General features: G+C 42.5%; 1 protein-coding gene across 1 annotated transcript in view; it reads left to right on the forward strand.

Moving 5' to 3' along the window:
- The window catches only part of gfra2b (GDNF family receptor alpha 2b), a 195,203-nt gene that overhangs the window by 168,088 nt on the left and 6,958 nt on the right, over positions 1–20,157 (forward strand). Inside the window, exon 6 of the mRNA XM_041811059.1 lies at positions 19,233–19,342. Within this exon, the coding sequence (XP_041666993.1) occupies positions 19,233–19,342 (110 nt within the window). The remainder of the gene's footprint in view (positions 1–19,232; positions 19,343–20,157) is intronic.

Consider the following 20,157-nt stretch of genomic DNA (forward strand, 5'->3'; position numbering starts at 1 on the left):
TGCAGGAACACTGGAAGTCCCGTCTGCACACGTGTTCAACAGCCGGTTTTGACACTAGAAATAAACTGGTTTACAGCCTGGTTCAGAACACCAAACGTGTCTCATTAGCTAGTGTCTTATTGTGCTCCCACTGAACGGGGGGGTGAATTTTTTTGTACCACGATTGTTTGGATTATATTTAGGATGAAAGCTGATTGGGGCGTCTCATTTGATTGACAGGTAGCTCGGCAGGCAGAGGCTCCGTTTTTGTCAACCAGAATGCTAGCTAGCAGGCTGACAGGAAGTCACGCTTAGTGGGCAGGCCGTTAGGTAGATCCAAAGTTCGGTTGAGACCGCGAGTTCAATACGGAAGCCTCCACAGACTGGCTTTAAGAGCCGTTTGAGTCCAGACGACTGACGTCACACGGGTTTGTCCAGTTCTTCCTACAGTCTACGCTCAGCAACCAAGGATCTGTGCAGGTCTGTGTCAGATGGGGTCCTCTAGTACAGTGGTTCTCAACGTTGGGGTCGGGACCTCCTTGGGGGTCGCTAGACCCAGAGAGGGGGTCTCCAGATGACCTAAAAAACTATGAATATTTTCTAAATGACACTATTGCCACTTAACACAAATTTTGACCCATTTTCATTATTTTTCCAACCGATTTTAACACATTTTTGCCACTTAAAACCCATTACTTTTGTCCATATTAAACCCTTCCCACCACTTTTTTCTGCCACTTCTAAACCAAATCTTGCCCCTCTCCGCCTGTCGTTGGCTCTGTTGACCCATTATTGCCACTATTAACCCCTTTTACCACTTTTCAAGCCACATTTCACAGCTTGATTTGCCCATTTTTGCCAGTTTCTGACTTTTTTTTTTTTTGCCTCCGCTAAGCCTTTATATAAATTTTCATCCAATTTCACCAAATTTCCACCTGTTTGCCACTTTAACACCATTTCAGCCACTTTTCAATCCCCTTCTACCACTTAATATGCACGTTTTTGCAACTCTGACCTATTTTTGCCTTTTTTTGGGTTATTTTGCCACTTTTATCTAATTTTTGGCATTTCTAACCCATTTCTGCTACTTTTAAAATCCAATTTCACCACCTTATCCACCATTTATTGCCATTATTAACCCATTTTAGCTATTTTTATTGTCTTTGAATTCTGTTTTCAACAAAAGGATTTACAGTTTTAAGAGGACTACTTACTACACAAATGAATTATAATTTATTTCATTGATAAGAGAGGTTATTATTCAGGTGAAACATAAAATACCACAGCTTCACTTTACAGTGGACCAGGATTTTGCTGGGTCCCAGAAAGCTCTCCTATTTTCCCCCTAATGGGAGAAAATGACTGTTCTTGAATGTGCATGGCTGTTCAGCCACCTTCAGGTCCAGTGGGGGTCCCTGGTCTCTGGGACCTTTATTTTGGGGGTTGCAGGCTGTAAAGGTTGAGAACCACTGCTATAGGAGGTCAGCTTAATTCAGTGCATTGACATTGGGCTAATTTCACATCTGTGCGATAAGAAACTAGAGCTGCTTCCTTTTGTCTTCGTCTCTGAGTTTAGTCTTTACTAACTCTCTGCTGCAGCTTAGTCAGGAGTCGGACCGTTTCTGCTCTGTTAAAAACTGCATTTTGGCTTGCATTCTAGTACCAGGTCATTTGTATGTCAGCAGCTGTCATGCCATCATAATAAGACATGGTTAATTTAATTTAGTGCCAACATAATCAAACAGAAACAAATCAATACTAGAAGAGTTGTGGCATGAGTCTGCCTGCAGCCTTCTGTTTCAGAGGGATAAAGAAGCTGAAACTCTAAACTCTTCTCATGTCAGTGTGACATCTGACACTCAAACATCATAACAGTGGTAATATTTAGAGATGTGCACGCCCACGCTCATGCTGATTTATGATAAATATTATTTTATGCTCATGTGGACGGGCTTTAATAAAGAGCTCAATCAAATAAACATTCAGGGAGAGCAGCAGAGAGTCAAGTGTTGACACTGATGTGTGTGCTCTGTTGATCCTGCTAATGCAGACATGATAATTGAAACACGCTGGAGGGATTTCTGTGAGCGTTCGAGAACGACTGACAAGTCAGGGTCACCGAGAGAGAGAGCGCCGCAGAAAACACTCCTCATGCATAAATACGTGAGTGAGTAGAAGCTGCTGGAGAGCAGAGGATGTGCTCTACACGGGTGTTTACATGTGTGTGCGTGTTTGTTTCAGGATGGTTTCACATTAGGACACGCGCCTGAGTCTGCCTTTAGAGGAACGGTTCTAAGAAAACGTCGTATCTGTGCAGGACGGCCCGTTCATCCATGAGCTGCAGGGTCATGGATGAACATTAGCTCTGGTTACCATGTAGAGCTGCACAGATGTCTGATTATTCTGGACAACATAGAGATTGTTCTGCGTTTTATCAGTGAAGAATAATGAAACTTTTATAGTGCAGCTTTCTAAACTCAAAACATGCAAACACTGAGTAGCATAACACAGAAAACCTGGAGTTTTTACAGAATAAAGCTGCTTCTACAAAGTGCAGTAGTCGTACCACTGTGCCGCCGTTGCCCTTTAGTAAACCTTTAACTTCATACAGAAATAACTGCAGCCTTCTATTTGATTATTGGACTGCACAGTCTGATTAATCGTGCAGCTCTATTGCACCAACCTGGTGCATACCGTCCTCCAGTGTATCAGACGGTGTGTGTGTGTGTGTGTGTGTGTGTGTGTGTGTGTGAGAGCTGGAGAACCATGTCAAAAATGTTACAGCAGACAGTAGAAGGGAGGAGGAGCAGACCAGTGTGCCTAATGTGAAAATGCTCTCACTCTCCAGTCTGACAGCCGGTCATCAGGATGTTTGGACCCACTCAGCCTCCGTATGATTTGATTTTAATGTTTTTACCTTCTCCTGCAGAAACACAGACACTGGCAGCGCCATGGTGGAGATCTCTACGTGCAAACATCACAGATTTACACAGACATCAGGGCAGTGATCCTCAACGCGTGGCTCTGGAGCCACATGTGGCCCTTTTACGTCTTAATCTGAAACATTTATTGTCAACCTCTATTATTTCCATTGCCCTTATTTGCAATTTTTTTGCTACTTTTATTCCTTTTTTATTGCTTTTAGCTCACTTTTCTGTCACTTTTCACCCTTTTCTTGACACTTTTTTCTGCTTTTTGCAATTTTTTGCCCCTTTTTTGCATTTTTTTGCCACTTTTTGCCCATTGAAGCTGTCTTTTCCAATTAAATTCCACTTATTTCCATTTTGCCACTCTTTGATGCTTCTTGCCCGTTTAAGTCTCTTTTCACTTGTTTTTATGCCACATTTCTGACACTTTGGGACCATTGTTGCCACCTTTAACTCATTTTTTGGTCACTCCCTTTTTTTTCGTCACTTTTCACCTATTTTCTGACATTTTTATCCTGCTTTTTGCAGTTTTTTTTGCCCCCTTTTGCCTTTTTTTGCCACTTCCCACCCATTTAAACTGCCTTTTGAAGTTAAGCACTTTTTACCCATTTTCCCTGCCTTTTTTTCTGATTTTTGCCCATTCAAGTCAATTTTCACTCATTTTTTGCCACTTTAGACCATTTTTTTCTCCCCTTAGCTCATGCTTTGGTCACCTCCCACCCATTTTTGCCACTATATGCCTTTTTTTTGCCACTTTTTCTTCCCATTTTTGCCACTTTTCTCCCAGTGTTTGCGCCTTTTTGCCTACTTCTGCCACTTCTGTGTGTCAGGATTAATTACATGAAGTCTGTTTTTTACAAAACTGAAACAGGAATTCCACAAGGAAGTGTCTTAGGTCCTATCCCTTTCAGTTTGTACATTAACAACTTGCCAAACGTCTGTCCTGATGTCGGTCTTCAGATGTACGCAGATGACACAGTTATCTATGTGTCTGGTAAAACCTGTGGTGTTGTTGGCAATAAATGAACTAAAAACCTACAAAAAATATCAACTTGGCTAGACAGCTCTTATTTGACACTAAACACAGAGAAAACACAGTCCATCTGTTTTTCCATCAAAAAGCTGCCTGATACAGAAACACTGAATGTTGAAATCAAAGGTGAGAGTATTGAGCAGGTAACTGAGGTGAAGTATCTGGGGATTATTTTAGACTCTCAGCTGAATTTTAAAAGCCATGTTAAAAAGATCTGCCAAACCATCAGGGCTAATCTCTGTTGTTTTAGGATGATAACAAACTGCTTGACAAGTAATTGTGCTTTTATGTTTTTGAATTCGATGGCACTTTCACACCTTTCTTGTGGTTTAACAGCCTGGTCCCAAACAAATCAGTCAGCGATCAAACCCTTAGAGTGTCTCTACAACCGAGCTCTGAAAATCCTGGATAAAAAACAGATTAGACACCGTCACTGCCATGTTTTAAACAAATACAAGATCTGAAGTTTTAGTAATTTTATTAATTTCCACAATGTAAAGTTTGTGTTTAAATGCTTAAATGGACTTGCTCCTCCACCTTTCTGCACATATCTAAGGAGACTACAGAGCTGCAGCAGATCCACCAGAGCAGCAGCAAATGGGAACTATGTCATTTCATTTTGTAAAACATCATTTGCTCAAACTGCATTCTCTGTGAAAGGAGTGAAATTCTGGAATTCTCTAAATGTATCACAAACCTCACCACCTTTAAGAGAGCTACCAAATCCTGATTATTTCAGCGACAGAGCTGCTCTCACGTTTGATTTTCTGTAACATCGTCACTGTTTAATGTGTTTTTTACTGTCTCTGTTGTACCCAGCCATTTCTTCTCTTTTTAATCAACTGTTTTAGCTTTTTTGTTTTTACAAAAGCCCTTCTAGGGACGGGTGTTGCAAATTAGCGTTGGCTACAAACACTATGATACTTGCATGGGACACCTGTTTATTGTATCTGTCCCTATTAAAGAAACCTTAAACCTTCTTGCCTATTTAACCCCTTAAAGCCTGAAAACACAAATAATAGCCAGAAAATTTGAATGTTTTGGAGCTGAAATGTTCATTTAACTTTCTACTGAAATTTAAAAAAAATCCAAGTTTCCATAAAATTTCAAAAATACGTTTTTAGTAGCCGATCTCATTTCATTCATTAGGTGTTTTTGGTAACTGATAATCCACTTGAGGGTATTTTTATCATTTATCAGATTGTATTCAGAAGTTTTCTTGAGTAATGTATCGAGCGTATTGATTAGATAGAGGTATCATGAAAGCATCAAATATGTGACAACAGGCATTAAGGGGTTAAGCTGCCTTTTGTAATCAAATGCTACTTTTTGCCCATTTTTTCCACCTTATTTCTGATTTTTGCCAATTTTAGTCAATTTTCACTTCTTGTTTGCCAAGTTTTTCCACTTTCTGCCCTTTGTTGACACTTTTTCTCCCAATTTTTCCACTTTTCTCCCAGTTTTGCCCCCTTTTTGCCTGTTTTTTCAATCTCTTGCCCATTTTAGTCACTTTTCACTCTTTGCCACATTTTTGCCACCGTTGACTCATTGTTTGGTCCCATCCCACCATTTTTTGCCACTTTTTCTCCCAGTCTTTGCCACTATTTGACCTTTTTTTGCCACCTTTAACCTATTCTGATCGCCACTTTTCACCACTTTGTGGCTCTTGCAAATGCATGTTTCAACAGTTTGGCTGTTTGGTGGAGTAACACTGCATTAGGATGTAGTTAATGTGGGGTTTCACAGAGAGCTGCTGTTAAGGCTGCAGGATTCCCCCAGATAAGCAGGAGGCATGGCTGGATCTGAAGCTTGTTCCAGCTGATAACTGGTCTAAATAATCCTCAGGTGTGGGGTTTAACACTGATTTTTAATTTTTGCTGCAGCTCTAACACCAAGGCGACCCGCTAACCAGCGTGCCTAATAATGTGACTGCTGTGTTTTCTCTCCTGCTGTCACGTTTGATCATGTGAGATCTCTGTTTGATGAATTCTTTAAAGAATTAAAGAGAAGTTAAACATTTACTGATCCTCCACAGGGGAGACGGTTCTTACAGCAGCTCACATTAGAGGGTTAACTAACCACTGAGTCTCTCCTGGACTTTCTGTCTTAAAAATGCTTGTCAAACATCATCCCTGTGGTCCCAGTCAAGCTCTGAACATCCTTTTCTTCAGGACAACCTGGACTTTAAGAGCATGTGTGCTGCAGTCATGTCACTAGAATTTCAAAAAAGTAAAAGGACTATGAAGACAGAAGAAAAACAAACTGAATTCAAAGCGCAAAGATTTTTATGAGTGAAACGTGATAAACATTAATGTTTGTCTTTGGGACCATAAAGTAAAAAAACATAATTCTGAGACAAAAAGTCTTGAAAACAGTCACATACTTACAAAAAAATGTCCTTGCTCTTATTTGCCCCATGATTCAAAGCAGTTCCTGTGTGCAGAGACACAGAGGGCCACGTCACGGCCTCTCTGTGTCTCTTTCTCTCTATTATGAGCTGCGCAGGTCTCCTTTAAGTGCACACATGCACAGTATCAGGGTTTCCTGGTGTGGTTTAACTCTTTAACACCCTGGAAAGTCACCCGGGTTCCAGGCTTGGTGGAAAAGCCTCTGTAAGGGTTAGGGTCAGTCACATAGGTGTGGGTGTGTCATCAGAGCGGTGCAAGAGGGAATAAAGACATTTAGCCTCAATAACCTGTCTCTTCTGGTCGTTTATGACAATGTCAGAGCAGAAGCTTAAGCTTTATAAGACAGCCACTGTGGGAAAAGAAGAATTTAGCAGAAAACAATCTTTTGAAATGATTTAAAAAGGAAAGCTCCCTGGGTTAGTCATGGAACATGCTTTAGCTTTCCAGGAAGTGCATCGCTAGAAACCCCCAAATGGAAAGATAGATTAATCACAGTGCATGTTGAATACATGAAATGAGTTCAGCCGTTTACTCTGCAGGAGCATGAGAGTGAATATGAGGGTGCAGCTATAGCTGTAGGCTAAAAAGGAGGAGGCTGGGGTGGAGGAGGAGGTTTGCCTGAAGCAGTGTGGGGTTATCGGCATTGATGCAGCAGGGGTTAGTGAGAAGAGTGTCATGTTTAAATGAAGCGTTGCTTTGGAAGAATGAGCTGTGATTGGCTGTGAGAGCTGGGAGACATCAGCTGATTGGAATGGGTGTGTGGCTGCATGATCTAACGCTAAACTTCATGATATAAACAGAGGTACTCAGACTTACCCACGATTTCCACATAGGATGAGTGCGCCACACACCTGCGGGTTTTCTCTGACCGCAGCGAGCGACCTCACCCACTGGAAGCGAGTCTAGAGCGCAGCGCCGCTGCACGCAGTCCTGATCAGCAGGAAGAGATCACAGGAGAGCTGCCAGTTCATGCAGGAATAGTACGTCAGCAGCATACTATTCTACCTTTTGGGGTTAATTTAGCTTCCTTTGGTATAAGTCCATGATATTATTGCTTCCTCCATTGAGTGAGTACATTAGGAAGTTAAAAGGTTCATGTTTGCTTAAAGGATCTGTGGTTTTATGCAAAATTCTTTGACTAAATATCCCCAAAAGTTAACTTTTTCTCACCAATGGTGCCACTGTAGCTCTGTGACCCACTGACCTCTTGGTGACCCTCTGCTCTCGCTGCAGGATGAGACGTAATGTTGCTATATGATGATTCACGATCAGGAGTCCGTGCATTGTGTTTTATTTTGAAAGAACCGGATGTTCTATGCTTGTGACTTCCATGGTTGGTGCTTTCTGAGCGTCAATGAATTTCTGAGGTTTGGCAGCGGCCAGCGCTGAAATAGACCTGCAGCATATCCGAAACGAAGCGGAGCGGAGTGGCGCTCCCGGCTTGTGCTGCTGCCAGTCTGGAGCGCCGGCTATGGAAATGCTCTGAAAGCCTAGAGAGGGTGCGATTTACTCCACAGTACGATTCGCCGGCGTTCAGCGGCACGCACGCTGTATATGGAAAATGGGGGTTAGATAGAGGTGTCATAATCTGTTTTGGAAAAGCCTTCTTATTGGCGTGGTCAGTGTTTATAGGTGGAGAATAACCATCCTGATTCTTGGCAACTATCACTGATGTCCTGGACTGGCTTAGTCTGATTTGCCAGTGAATCCATCATCAAACCCTCACTGATGGTCTGAAGATTTAGCTGGAGACTACAAGAATGGGATCTTGGATGTAAGTGGTTGAAGGATGATTCTTCAGGAGGGAAGAGGAGCTTGGACATCTGGATTAGAAAAGAGCTTCCAGGAGGTCTTCCAGGCTCACCCAAGGGGACTCTGGGAAGATCCAGAGCTCACCGGAGGGATGGGAATGCCTCTGAATCCCTCAGGAGGAGCTGGGAATGTCGCCTCAGAGAGGGATGTCTGGTATGGCTAGCTTTGCCTGCAAACAGCGGTCCATCCCCTGTTAAAGGAGATGAAATGGCAGTAATGGATGGAGGAAATGGTGAGTTTGACCTGATAGTTTTAGCTTTAATGAAAACAGGAGGCAGTAATGGATCTTTAAAGGATGCACTTTAATCATCTGAGACAAAGTTTGACTAAATGAAGGTCAGACAAAGACAGCAGGAGAGAGTGAGTGAAGCTCTGTGTTTCTCTGATCCACTCCTGCCAGACTCGTCTGAACCAATCATCAGCCTGCAGACGGAGGAGGAGGCTGCTCTGAACTTCCTCTGAATGAGATTCTGCTGCGATGAAACCACTCTGGGCCAAAATATGATCAAAAATCCACATGTTTGAATAAGACATGACTGAAGGTTCAGCAGAGCGGCTCGGAGGAGTTCTTTACACCCAGGCACAAATTTAGTGCGGAGCATTAATGCATCCATGTGATGGCTGCAGGCTTCATTTAGGAATCCCACCAGTGTTAGTGATGCTCTGCAATTTTAATCATGTACAGTAATGTACAGGAAGCTTAATATTCCCATGTCAGCGAGTTAGCTCAGAGCTACAATTTTACAGCATGTTTACAGTCAGAGAGCACAGGAATAGATTAGGATGTTTAATGTGCAGGAACCTTAGCAGCTCTTCATCACTTCTGCAGCTCAGACTGGAGTTTATTTTTATTCATTTACACCCTGTGTCTCTCTTCTCTTATACACAGCAATTTCCAAAAAAAGTTGGGGCATTGTATAAACCATATAAAAAATAAATTAATGATTTGGTAAATCATAAATCAAAATGAACCGGCACCATGACAAGACATTTAATGTTGAAACTCATACACCTTATTGATTTTGGGAAGTACACACTCTCTCTGAATTTGATGCCTAAAACCCCCCCCAAAAAAATGGACGGAGCACGTCAAACTGAGTTCCATCACCTTTTCTTTGAATGGCACTCTGTAAGAATCTGATTGTTGGAGTATTGACAGTGGAATGAGTGAACATTCTCAGTGGGAGGCAGGTTTTAACTGCATACCCCACCATATTTCACTGTGAAGCCATGCTGTTGTAACTCATGCAGAATGTGTCTCGCTGAAAAAAGCTGGAACGTCCCTGAAACAGGCGGCATACGTTGCTCCAAAACCTGTGTGTGTCTCTCAGTACGAATGCTGCATTCACAGATATGTTATTGACCCATGCCATGGGCACTAATACACCCACACACCATCACAGATGTGTTAGTGACCAATGCCATGGGCACTAATACACCCACACACCATCACAGATGTGTTAGTGACCCATGCCATGGACACTAATACACCCACACACCATCACAGATATGTTAGTGACCCATGCCATGGACACTAATACACCCACACACCATCACAGATATGTTAGTGACCCATGCCATGGGCACTAATACACCCACACACCATCACAGATATGTTAGTGACCCATGCCATGGGCACTAATACACCCACACACCATCACAGATGTGTTAGTGACCCATGCCATGGGCACTAATACACCCACACACCATCACAGATATGTTAGTGACCCATGCCATGGACACTAATACACCCACACACCATCACAGATATGTTAGTGACCCATGCCATGGACACTAATACACCCACACACCATCACAGATATGTTAGTGACCCATGCCATGGGCACTAATACACCCACACACCATCACAGATATGTTAGTGACCCATGCCATGGACACTAATACACCCACACACCATCACAGATATGTTAGTGACCCATGCCATGGGCACTAATACACCCACACACCATCACAGATATGTTAGTGACCCATGCCATGGGCACTAATACACCCACACACCATCACAGATGCTGGATTTAGAACTATGATAGCGACCTTGATGCTCCTTTTCCTCCAAGGCCATAATTTAAAAAATGAAATGTGGAGTCCTCAGACCACGGCACACTTTTCCACTTTAGGTCAGTCTATCTCAGACTGGTTCAGGTCTAGAGAAGTGGGCGGAGCTTCTGGATGTTGTCTATACGTGGCTTTCACTTTGCATGGCAGTCTAACCTTACATTAATAGATGCAGACACGTGCTGTGTTGACTGATTGTGGTTTTCTGAAGTTTTCCTGAGCCCACCCTGTGATACCATCACAGAACGATGACGGTCTTCAATGCAGCGACACTTCAGGGGTCAAAGGTCATGTGCATTTAGTGTCGTTTTTCAGCTTTGCCTCTTACATGAGAGATTTCTTCAGATTCTCTGAATCTTTTGATGCTATTCAACTACTGTAGATGTTGAAATTAACAAATTTTTCACAGTTGCACGTTGAGGACGTTAATGTTTGTCCAGGTCGTCTTGCATGGAAAATATTTTGGATGACGTGCTGATGATGCTGGCATCTTCTAACCTGACACACCAGATGGATTTGTTTCACACATCTTCAAACCCTCACTGATGGTCTGAAGAGGCTTTCAGTCCTTTATGGTCCACAGGCGACTACTGAGACAACTTCTACTTATTTTGGGTGTCAGTGGTAAGACCATGTGTAAAATGCTGACATGCCCAGTAGAGGGTCAGCTGCTTGATACTGGAACGGCACCTGGCATGCTTTCCCAGGCTTTATCCAGCTGGATATCCAGTGAGCGCCCAGGACCCGGAGGGCTGGTCCTGACGCCAGGGGTGACCACGTGCATCGTGGAGGGGTCAGCTGGGAGGATGCCTGGAGGTCTGGAGGATGGCTATCAGGAGGCCAGAGCAGAACAGGACCAAGGATGACTTGGTAAAGTGCTGAACCAGCATTTGCTTGCATACCTGACCAGACCTGATCTTTTGCACAAAGTGGAGAACACCCGACTGTTTCAGGAGTGCTCCTTTTTTACCCAATCATGGTCAGTGGATTGGCCTTCATGTTCAGGCTGATGTGCTCAGCAAGTTCCTCAACCAGTTGTTCTTTCAACTGTCCCAACTTTTTAGAGTATTTTGAGCCTGGCGTGAGCGTTCTGTGGATGCAGCTTTGGCGCGAATTACATATCAGATGCATGCTCACAGTTAAATCAGATCTATCAGATTAAAAGCTGAAGTTCATGGGGTAGTCAGCATTAACACAAAGGTTCCGGCAGTAGAAAGTTCTAGAAACAGTTCTCAACAGGAATCACCTACCTGAGGTGGAGAATACACAGCATCAGTTAAACTTTCCACCAATTACATCGCTGCTTTCAAAGCCCTGAAACAGCTGAGCCAATCACAGTGGAGTCTGACAGCAACATCTCAACATGTGATGAAACCCGGTCCCTCTGTCTTTCTTTACTTTTTCATTTCAAACTCCTGTTGACATCACCGGAGGACATTTACCTTCAGTCAGCTCCCCGCGGTGAACCAGGAGACTTTCAACTAAAGTCACAAAACCCTCTGAAAGATCCGGAAACACACGCAGAGGTGGAGGGAGTCATGACTGCTGCACTGCAGGGCAGCCGGTGTCACATCACGGAGATCACTGACAGGTGAAGACAGCTTTGACACTGTTCAGACAGGTCTATTAAATCTATGCAACTCAGAGCTGGCTTTGCTTCGTTTGCAAAACAAAACTTGGGCTTAATTTCATCATCCTGGGCTTTATTTCCTGATTGAGTCATTTCCTTATGCTCCATGCAAATAAAAACATAAAAACAGCTGAGTGCTGCAGACTGGCTGCAGGAGGAGGGGTTGGTGTTCCTTTATTTGCCTGATAAAGTCACAAAAATGAAACTAAGAAGCCTGGAGCACTCGTCTTTTGAAAAGGAAAGTCTAACACTTTCTTTTACTTTCTTAAAAGTTGAAATGAGAAGATGGCAGGAGGCCATCATCACCCCTGAATAGTGTTAGCAGTGTAGGCCGTTTAAAGCCAGAGTTGCTTAAGTAAAACTTTCACTACTTACCAAACCTTTGGACGCTATTTTCACAGCATGAGGCTCCTTGTCTTTGGCGGTGGTTTTTAACCCTTTTTCACCAAAGGCACACCTGAGATCAAGCTGAAACCTCAAAGTTTGTAGTAATAATAACCACCATTGTATAAAATTCCCACAGCACATCAAGACTTTCGTCCTGGCACACCAGTGTGCTCAGAAAAAGCATGAGAGAAATGCCAATCCCTCCACCAAACACACGCAAACACACACACACAAATCAGTTAGAATTGTTTAATTGACAAAACCCTAAAGGCCAGCTCAGACTACATGAATTCAGCCAGATTTAAGCCTGACTGCGACGTCGCAGCTCGTCGTCACAACTCAGGCCAATTTTGAGATTCGGGAATGACAAACGGTCTTGTAACAAAATTGACGACGCGTCCAAGACTCCTTACGATTCCTCACGACCATGATTCAACAAGACTAGCATCGTCGTCTAGTTTGACACCCTGACCTGACATTAACGACGTGAATCCTGATGCCTAACAACAGGAGAACATTTGCTCAATATCTTTGCATCATTATTTACAAGATTTACCACTTTTATTCCCTAAAACTAATGCGTGCATTTCATTTTACATACAACTATTGTAACACAACAAAAGAAATTTTCACCATTTTAGTAAATTCTGAAGGTCTCAATAATAATAATAATGTTAATAAAAAAGGTGATAGTCATGGTGCTATGGGTCAAACATGACCCGGTAGAGAATACTAGCTGTTGCATGCATCACTTAAAAGCTGTGTGTGCCAGCAACCCGGCTCACCCAAAGAGCCAAATTGATGAAAAATGCCTTTGCAAGACCCACGATGTAAGGGGTGAAAAGTGGCAAAAACTGATTAGAGTGGCAATAAAATAAGTTAAGGGTGGCAAATAATGGTCAAACTGCGGCAAAAAGGGGCAAAGTAGGCATATAATGACAAAAAGTGGGTGAAAAGTTGAAAAAGTTTCAGCAAAAACATGGCAAAAATGGAGTGTAAAGTGACTAAAATTTGCAAAAATGTGAGAAAAAGGTTAAAAAGCAGCAAAGAGTGGCAAGAATGATGAAAACAGTGGCATTTAATGGCAAAACGTGTCTTAAATGGGCAAAAAGTGGTAAAAATGTTAAAAAAGGGACAAAATTGCAAATAGATTATAGCAGGATAGAAAAAAACAGGTGGCAAAAATGGGATAGAAGTAGTAGAAATGGGCAAAAAAATGGAAAAAATAAATGCAAAAGTGGGCTTAAAGCAGTAAAAATGGATTAAAAGTGGCATTTTTTAAATTTGTTTTTGTTTTTTTTGTTTTGTTTTTTTTTAGTTTGGCAAAAAATTGCAAATAAGGGCGATGGAAATATACAGACAAAAATAAAGGTTGAAAATTAAAGCCAACTGTATTAATGTGGAGATTCAAACTGATTAATGTGACTTGTCATGGATAATTTCTGGGGTCATAGTTTCCCTTTATGAAGTTTTTCTGGGGGAATAATATTTCAGATTAAGACAAAAAAGAGCCACAAATCATCACAAAAGAGCCACATGTAAACTAATCTGAAGTAAACTTCTGTGAGCTCAACATCAAATAAACACTGATGCACTGATTTTCTCTGCTGAAACCCTTATCTGGATTTATACCCCGTATGTAGAGGATGCTGGGTATTTTGTGTTACATGGGTTGTTCTACCAGCAACCCAGCTCACCAAAAGAGCCAAATTGTTGAAAAATGCCTTTGCAAGACCCACAATGTAAGTAATGAAAAGTGGCAAAAACTAATTAAAGTGGCAATAAAAATATGTTAAAGGTGGCAAATAATGGTCAAACAGTGGCAAAAAGGGGCAAAGTAGGCATATAATGGCACAAAGTGGCTGAAAAGTAGAAAAACTGGAAGGAAAAGTGGAAAAAATGGATGTGAAGTTGTCAAAAATTGAGTTACAGTTGTTAAAAAATTGCCAAAAAAACTGCAAGAACATGGCAAAAAAATGAGTCTAAAAGTGACCAAAATGGGCAAAAATGTTAGAAAATGGACAAAAAGCAGCAAAGAAAACAGTGGCGTTTAATGGCAAAATGTGGCTTAAATGGGCAAAAAGTGGCAAAAATGTCAAAAAAGGGACAAAATTGCAAAAAGCAAAAAGCAGGGTAAAATAACTGGTGGCAAAAATGGGACAGAAGTAGTAGAAATGGGCAAAAAATGGAAAAAATAAATGCAAGAGTGGGCTTAAAGCAGTAAAAATGGATTAAAAGTGGCATTTTTTTTTCATTTGGCAAAAAATTGCATATAAGAGCAATGGAAATATACATACAAAAATAAAGGTTGAAAATTAAAGCCAACTGTATTAATGTGGAGATTCAAACTGATTAATGTGACTTGTTATGGATCATTTCTGAGGTCATAGTTTCCCTTTATGAAGGTTTTCTGGGGGACTAATATTTCAGATTAAAACATAAAAGAGCCACAAATCATCACAAAAGAGCCACATGTGGCATTAGAGCCAGGCGTTGAGTAACACTGATGTAAACTAATCTTCTGTGAGCTCAACATCAAATAAAGGTGTTGTGGCCATTTTTCTCTGCTGCTGATGAGAAATGAAATAGAGACGTCGGTCAACCATCACACACGAGCAGTCAGAATGAAGAGAGACCCGGAACATGGGGAGACTAAAACATTAATGGTTGAGCCCCCCCCCCGTCTGGGAAGAATCCACACCTGGACAGGGCTTTGTTTCCAGGCGGTCTGGACATCACAATTTAAAACACAGAAGGACCCTTTGATTCAGTCATGGGCTCCAGGTTTAACACCTATTCAGGAGCTATCACAGTCGCCCTCACTGCTTCATGCTTACATATGCAGTCGACACCTTCCTAGCCCTATCGTTTCCCCATGTCTGTGAGAGGGTAGGCTCCATAGATGGAGAACAGTGGGGGTGTTGGGGGAAAGATGTGAGACGAAGGAGCTAAATTCCCATTACAAAGGTCATTGTAATCACTGATGCACTGATTATGAGTTCTGATAAATCTGACTTTCTGTTGCGTAAAGCGCTGCAGAGAGTGTGTAAGGAGAGCGACACCTTCCTCTCTCTCTGTCCCGTTAGATACTCTGGGGTTAGGGGGCGGGGCTATGTTGTGTCCCATACAGAGGGTATGGCCGCTCTGCCGTCGTCACGAATAAACGTCACGACTCCACAGCCACCAGAGTCACCGCTGCAGCCCGCTCTGACGAGGATGAAGGTGTCACGGTGTCGACAGGCTGACAAACAGAGAGAGGGACTGGAGGAGGAGTCTGTGTTTGTCTCTGTGGATTACGGACGCGTCTTTTGTCCCGGCTGACATCGCTGGCTGGATTACCGGAGCGGACCGACACCCAGCTCTACAAACACACAGAGACTGACCTCTGGGTGTGAAAGTCAAAAGCACAGCACTCAGGCCTGTCGCTGTGGATCATCCTCAGCATCATGCATCTACTGACACAAAGCCACTCTCTGATTCTAGAGATCTCATCTACGGATGGTTCATTCTGATGACGGCTCTTAAATTTGAACCCAATAATGTGAACACAAGTAGTTATGTTACATATGTAGGGTACGGTGCAGATAAAAAGTACTGACCCCCTTTATTGATCTTATAAATTAATCATAGTCAATAGAATTTGAGTTTTGCTTTTGGCTGCATATATCATGCAAGCTTCACATTATGTCTGCAGGATTTTGTCCCCATTCACTCCAAATTTATGGCATCTTTTACCCAGATTCTCTTCATTTTCTGTCCATCATTCTCAATATGCTGCAGCACAAATTAAATCAAGAGAAGAAGAAGAATGTGTGAGAGACTAAGCAGCGGCAGCAGCAGCAGGGAGGCTGAGGAATAAAAATAAGATAGAGAAACAAAGAGAGAGTCGACAGGATGGAGAAACAGAAGTAGGACAGGCAGTAGATTAAGCCGAGAGCCCAGCAGTGATTGCTTGTGACAGTTTCTCCTGCATTAACATATGCACGATGTAGTGGATACAGCAGGACACACGTACTGGAAATGCAGAGATAATCTCCCAAACTACTGCATGATTCACACCAGGATTTACTGCTTTTAGGGCGCTTTTCTCTGCATCTGCTCGATCTGTTTTTACACAACAATACGGCTGCAATTCATGATGGAGGAGGAGGAGAAAATAAACAACAGCACCAGTAAAATGTATGAGGACAACAACTGCATGACAGGCCTACAGTCCAAGCTTAGTCCCTTCTAACTTATGCCCTACCCATCCATATCTAGTGACCCTTTGACCCTGAATTAGAGGTGAGGTGGTGAAATCTTCTCTTACAAACTGGGACGACCTTTCCAGTTCCTGATTTAAGTATTTATGGAGGTGGAGCTTTAGTCTATAAAGGAGGAGGCTGGGGTGGAGGAGGTGGAGCTTTAATCTATTTAGGGGGAGGCTGGGGTGGAGGAGGTGGAGCTTCAGTGTTTAAAGGAGGAGGCTGGGGTGGAGGAGATGGAGCTTTAGTCTATAAAGGAGGAGGCTGGGGTGGAGGAGATGGAGCTTTAGTCTATAAAGGAGGAGGCTGGGGTGGAGGAGATGGAGCTTTAGTCTATAAAGGAGGAGGTTGGGGTGGAGGAGGTGGAGCTTTAGTTTATAAAGGAGGAGGTTGGGGTGGAGGAGGTGGAGCTTCAGTGTTTAAAGGAGGAGGCTGAGGTGGAGGAGATGGAGCTTCAGTCTATAAAGGAGGAGGCTGAGGTGGAGGAGGTGGAGCCTTAGTCTATAAAGGAGGAGGCTGAGGTGGAGGAGGTGGAGCTTTAGTTTATAAAGGAGGAGGTTGGGGTGGAGGAGGTGGAGCTTTGCAGCAGCAGCAGCAGCATGGTTCATCTGCATTAATGCAAACAGGGATTATAGAGAAGTTTGTCATATTTAGATACACTGCTGTGTTGAAGGACAGAGCTGTGATTGGCTGTGAGCTGGTAGACGATAATTAGGATCCGCTGATCACAGCTTTGTCCTGCATGAACTAATGCTGAGCTTCATATGCTCACTACAGTGGACATGTTTTCTCTTCTGATGCTTATCATACATTTTTTACATTCCATTTTACCACACAATAATCCACTGATTCCTCGTTACCCTTGGCCTGTTTTGGTCATTTTATTCTCATCAGCTGGATAGGAAGATATTTCGGGGCTTTGTTGGGCTTTGAGGGACTCTTCATGGTTGAGTCCAAGCTTAGTCCCTTATGCCCTACCCATCGATGTTCAATGACCCTTTGACTCCGAAATAGAGGTGAGGTGGTGAAGTCTTCTCTTACAAACTGGGACGACCTTTCCAGTACCTGATTTGAAAGTATTTATGGGGCAATAGTAAAAAATGTATGATAAGCATCAGAAGAGAATACATGTCCCCAGTAGTGAGCATATGAAGCTCAGCTCACTTTGTTGGGCTTTGAGGGACTCTTCATGGTCCTTTTGGTCTATTTTATTCACTGTTGATAACTTATGTATACTCAACATACACACATAGACCTCATGTTTGATGCACCTATCATGACTATATCTTGAAGCGTCTTGGAGCATAAGGCCCCAGGAAATCGCCTGCTTCTGCATAATGATATAACTACACATGGTCAGAGTTAACATCGATGCAGAGTTTAAAGAAAATCCCTAAGCCTTCTTGATGTTTAAAGAGAATCCTTGAAGGATAAATAAAGGATATGATGTTGAAAAGACAGGCCTGAGTTTCTGTGCAATTATCCTGAACACATTATACCTCCATGGCTGGTTACTGCTGCTGAGGAGGTGTAAATGTATGACATATAAAGATCTTAAAACAGGCTTAAAGATGTTATGAAATCAGTGTGTGGGATGAAGACAGCCTCAGGTCCTATAATCTAAAGTTTTATGGCATTAAAGTGAACCTTTCATATTTTCTGACCACTGTGAAGTGTAAATGTGTTTGACAGTAAACAGACGGCTGATGTTATAGTGAAGTATAAATACAAACTCATGTATTCATTTAGACTCAAGTTTGTCCCTGCAGATTTAAAAAAGTTCCAGTGAACTTAGAGCAAAGGTCATGAAATATAAACAAGCCCAGATGTTCTTTAAAGTGCACTGATTTGAACGTCTGAGAGGATTTTTCTCTGTAAAGTTTCCTGCAGACTCCTGATGTACAGTCTGCTCTCACTCCACAGTGCAATGATAGAACAGGGTAGAATAAAGCCGCTTTGTTGTCATTGCACTTTGAATAACAGTTCTGCACCTTTAAATTAGCCAACATTTACTCATGCAGGTTAACATGTTGCACCATAGACAATGCAGCATGACAGCTGCATGAATGTTACGCACACATACTGACAGTGTTAGGATGTGGGTCTGTAGTGAAACTGTTTCTGTTGTCAGAGAGAAAAGGTGGTTCTGCAGAGACCGGCTGCTCTCAGGATGCCCTCCAGCGAGGGCAGGGGGAGTCTGATTATTTTTGGGCGGTGTTGATGACTCTCTGGAGGGCCGTTCTGTCTGCTGCTGAGCAGAATGTCAATGCATTCTACTGAGCAGTGCTCTGGTAATTATTCTGTTGTCTTCAAAACTGACTAGACCCCTTAATGCTTCAGCAGACTGAGACATTCTGGACAATGCTATGCTTCAAACTGTGTGGCAACATAACTGTGTCCCAGTGCACAAAGAAGGACTAGAGAGAACTTTAGGATGAGCTGGAGCTGAGATTGTGAGCCAAGTCTTCTGGTCCAGCATCAGAGCCTGACCTCATAAATGCTCTACAGAATAAACGGACACACATTCACACAGAAACACTCTAGAATCTGAAAGAGTGAAGGCTGTTAGAGCTACAAAGGGGACTGACTCCATATTAAAGTACATGGGTTTGAATGTTCTGTCACTACAGTCCCTGTTGGCTCCTGATTTGTCTGTAAGTTTCCAGAAGGAATGTTTTATCACAGACTTATACGTCGTATATCTTGATGTGACACTGTGTCGTGTTCTTTCTGCAGGTCCCGTCTCGCTGATTTCCACATGAACTGCCAGGTGACGCCTCACACGGTCACCAGCTGTCCCCATGACAACTACCACGGCTGCCTGGTGTCCTACGTTGGCCTGCTTGGTGAGTTTGTCGGCTTCTATTTTAAAGTGAAGGGATGAACATGAGAACATAGATGGTTCCACCTCCTGTTGTCAAAAAGTGAAACCCAAATATTGCTGACATACTTTGGTTTAGGTGCTACATCCCTGTCTGAAGACATTTGTCCCAACACAGTGAGTCTGGAGACATTACTGGCAGCTAATGCTTCCATGGCGGAGTTTATGACGGATGCTGCTGGAAGAGAATAACGGATTTAAGTTATGTGTTTCTAAGACACAAATGAAAAGCTGGTTGGTTGACCCTTAAATTCCACATACTCTGTCTGCACAGTGAGCCACACATGAACAGCAAATTGCTTCCTTTCTAGTCAATTTTTGCAGTTCCACTACATGCAAGGCCGCCCATAAGGCGGATAAAGGGGAGAGCTTTCTAAAGCCCCATCAAAATCATGGTCCATTATAATGCTAAGCTGTGATAACAACATTTTATTTTTAGCCTGAAAAATTGTTACTCCAATCAAAGCAACTACAGAACAAAATAAATGCATGTATTTATGCTGGTGTATATTTCTTTTTTTTCAAAATGCAAATCTCTTTTATTTAACAGAATGACCCTTTTATTGGTAATGTTACCAATGTGGATGGGCACTGTGAAATATTAGTAAAGTTGTGTCAGCCTTTATAGCCTAATGTGAGAATACAAGAAAATAGAATAGATGAAACTGAGATAACCTTTTTGGAACACAATAGAATAGTGAAAAGAGACAAAATGGCTGAAAAGTTGCAAATTGAATTAAAAATGGCAGAAAGTGGCAAAAATAACTTGGAGAAGTGGTC

Source organism: Cheilinus undulatus, linkage group 17 (assembly GCF_018320785.1).
Source record: "Cheilinus undulatus linkage group 17, ASM1832078v1, whole genome shotgun sequence".
Taxonomy (NCBI): Eukaryota; Metazoa; Chordata; class Actinopteri; order Labriformes; family Labridae; genus Cheilinus; species Cheilinus undulatus.